At 34.9% G+C, this 2717-nt stretch overlaps 1 protein-coding gene across 1 annotated transcript; it reads right to left on the bottom strand.

The window, feature by feature from the left end:
- Positions 1-289: 289 nt before the first annotated feature.
- On the bottom strand, positions 290-2246 carry LOC110884165 (probable indole-3-pyruvate monooxygenase YUCCA10). Its single transcript, XM_022131848.2, has 4 exons — positions 1508-2246; positions 883-1116; positions 666-794; positions 290-582 (listed from the first exon to the last, which is right to left on the bottom strand). The coding sequence occupies exons 1-4, from the start codon at positions 2126-2128 to the stop codon at positions 418-420; spliced, it is 1149 nt and encodes a 382-aa protein (XP_021987540.1). The 5' UTR covers positions 2129-2246; the 3' UTR covers positions 290-417.
- Positions 2247-2717: the final 471 nt, after the last annotated feature.

Genomic DNA, 2717 nt, shown 5'->3' on the forward strand with positions numbered 1-2717 from the left:
ATTTATCTTCCTCACCAAATCAAAATCAAACTCCAAAACCGAAGACGAAGGGAAATGAGAGGTCGTCGTATAATACTTTGGGGCAGATACACCCACGGGCGGATCTTCTTGGTTGCCCGTGGGTGCCCCGACCTCCGCTAATTTTTCGCTCATAGTGTTATTTTTACCAAAAAAAAATTCAAAGTTTAATATTGGATAATTTTAAGTTTTCAGCCCCCACTGTATTTCCGTTCAAACTCCGCCACTAGATACACCTTCTTCTCAAAATAAAATAAAATAAAATTACAAAGAATTCAAAACAACATGATTTTCATTGTTCTTTATTTAAACAATCATAAATGTAAACATTATTCAATCATTATCCAATATCATACTGATATCATACTGTAACACATTTAGTGATATTCTTTTATATAATTAGATTAGTTTGAAAATGTGTTGGGCTATGTTTTGGGCATCCATTCCAGCTCCATATAGGCCCCTTCTTGCAAGCCCAGCACAATAAAGCCCATTTTCTCCTTTCCAATGATTTGGATACATTGGTTTCGGTAGTCCATCATTGTTTAAAAGGCAATCACCACCCTACATATTTAAATACAAAGGGTACCTATTTAATACACCTTGTAAACGAAAGAAATTAAAAATAATAAAAAATAAAAAATAACCTGAAGCCACAAATGAGTTGATCTTTTAAAACCAGTCGCAAACAAAATCACATCAAACTGATAAAATCTTCCATTTTCGAAAACAACTTCATATCCTCCACCATTAATACTTTTCAATGCCGGCAAAACCTGGTTACATGTTAAAAATATTAACAAATGTATCTTTATTTAACAAACACGTATATTATGTTGTGAAGGTTGAGAACATCGATCATACTCGTATCTCGCTAGACTTTATCTTTTCGGTTGTACCCATATCGACGATCGGATACTTGCCATATCTTACCTTGCCCGCAATCGGACCTCCTTGGGGCCTTTGAATCCCGTACCTAGTAAGATCTCCAAATATTATGTTGTTAACCAACACTAAGAATGAATCCACCAAATGCATTGGTATAATCTTTTGCAACTTCAGTCCAAGATTAAACGACCACCTTGAAAGTATATGAACCTACGTCACAAACGTAGACAACATGTATGATCATTATTGTAAATTTGTATTCATTGTGAAAAAGCGTATATTGGAATATATATATATATATATATATGTGTGAGAAAACTAAAAAAAGATTAAAAAACACACTAGATATTTTTTAACATTTTTCTAATGCAAGTCATTTTAAGATAAAAAAAATTAAAGAAAAAACAAATTAGCATTGAGTTTAGTTTTTTGATTTAATTTAGCTTTTAGAGTTAGGTTTTTGGAGGGGTTTAGAGTTTAGTTTTTAGGTGTGTGTGTGTGTGTGTGGTGGGGGGGGGGGGGGGGGTGGGGGGGAGGTTTAGGTCATTGGGGGTGTGGGTGGGGATATTAGGTTTTTTGAAGGTTTAAGGCTAAAGCTTACCGGACTTCGGACAACAATGGATGTGGTTGCACCATAGTTAGACAAATCAAGTGCAATTTCCATGCCGGAATTACCAGATCCAACCACTAAAACCTTCTTGTTCTCATACCCTTCGCCGGATTTATACTCAGTGGAATGAATAACTTCACCTTTAAACTCACTCAACCCATCAACCTCCGGTATAAACACATCACTAGTTTCTCCGGTAGCCACCACCAAAAACCTCCCTTCATATCTTTTCACCCCACCACCAACAACCTCAGCCTCCGCCTTCCATTTCTCCTCATCTTCTTCATACTTTGCAAACTTTACGCGGTTGCAAAACCTCGGATTAATCTTGAAACAAGATGCATAATCATCCAAGTATTCCAAGAATTGGGCTATTGGAGCATACGTAGGAAAACTCGCCGGAAAAGGAAGGTGAGGAAGATGACAGAAGTTTTTGGCTAAGTGGAGGTGAAGCCGGTTATATGTTTTTTTGTTGAATAATGAGGCGATGCAATCTTCTCGCTCTAGAATTATGTATGGAATTGATAGTTGATGGAGGCATGCGGCGGTGGCAAGCCCGGATGGGCCGGCTCCGACTATGATCACCACTGTTTCTTCAACGCCGGTGGTCATCTCCGGCAGAGATTAGTCGGTGACTGTTTATATGTATGTATCTTGGTATTGCAAGTGGCCGAGTGTATATATGTACATTGCACGCCACTGGAGTAAAAAGGACAACTTATTGTTGTTTTATTATTAGGTTTTGGATGAATTATACATAACATATAAACGTGATTTTGGTGGTAATATTTTATTATTATAATTGTTTTAAGCATATTATAGTTTTCGTTTATAGTTATCATAAGTATACCCTTTATAAAATTTTGAGTAAGTTTTTATGAAGTGTTTATCTTTATTTATGTTTAGATCTAACTTTTATTCAAGATCGAGTTATGAATAATAATGTTGAAAAACAAGTGTACATGACATCTAAACTAAGTAACGGTTTAGTTTTTTTCTTTTATATAATAGTGGAGGGTTCAAATGAGAAGAATTTTTTTATACGAAGAAAAAAGAAGAAGTTTCAACCAATAAGAATGCTTCATTTTACTTCATTTAATATTTGCATTTAATTTTAATATAAGGGTATATTGGTAAACTTACATTAATTGTTAATTTGTATTCTTCCCCTTTAATAACTAACTAAATTAAATTTGTAACT

Source organism: Helianthus annuus, chromosome 10 (genome assembly GCF_002127325.2).
Source record: "Helianthus annuus cultivar XRQ/B chromosome 10, HanXRQr2.0-SUNRISE, whole genome shotgun sequence".
In the NCBI taxonomy this organism is placed as follows: domain Eukaryota; kingdom Viridiplantae; phylum Streptophyta; class Magnoliopsida; order Asterales; family Asteraceae; genus Helianthus; species Helianthus annuus.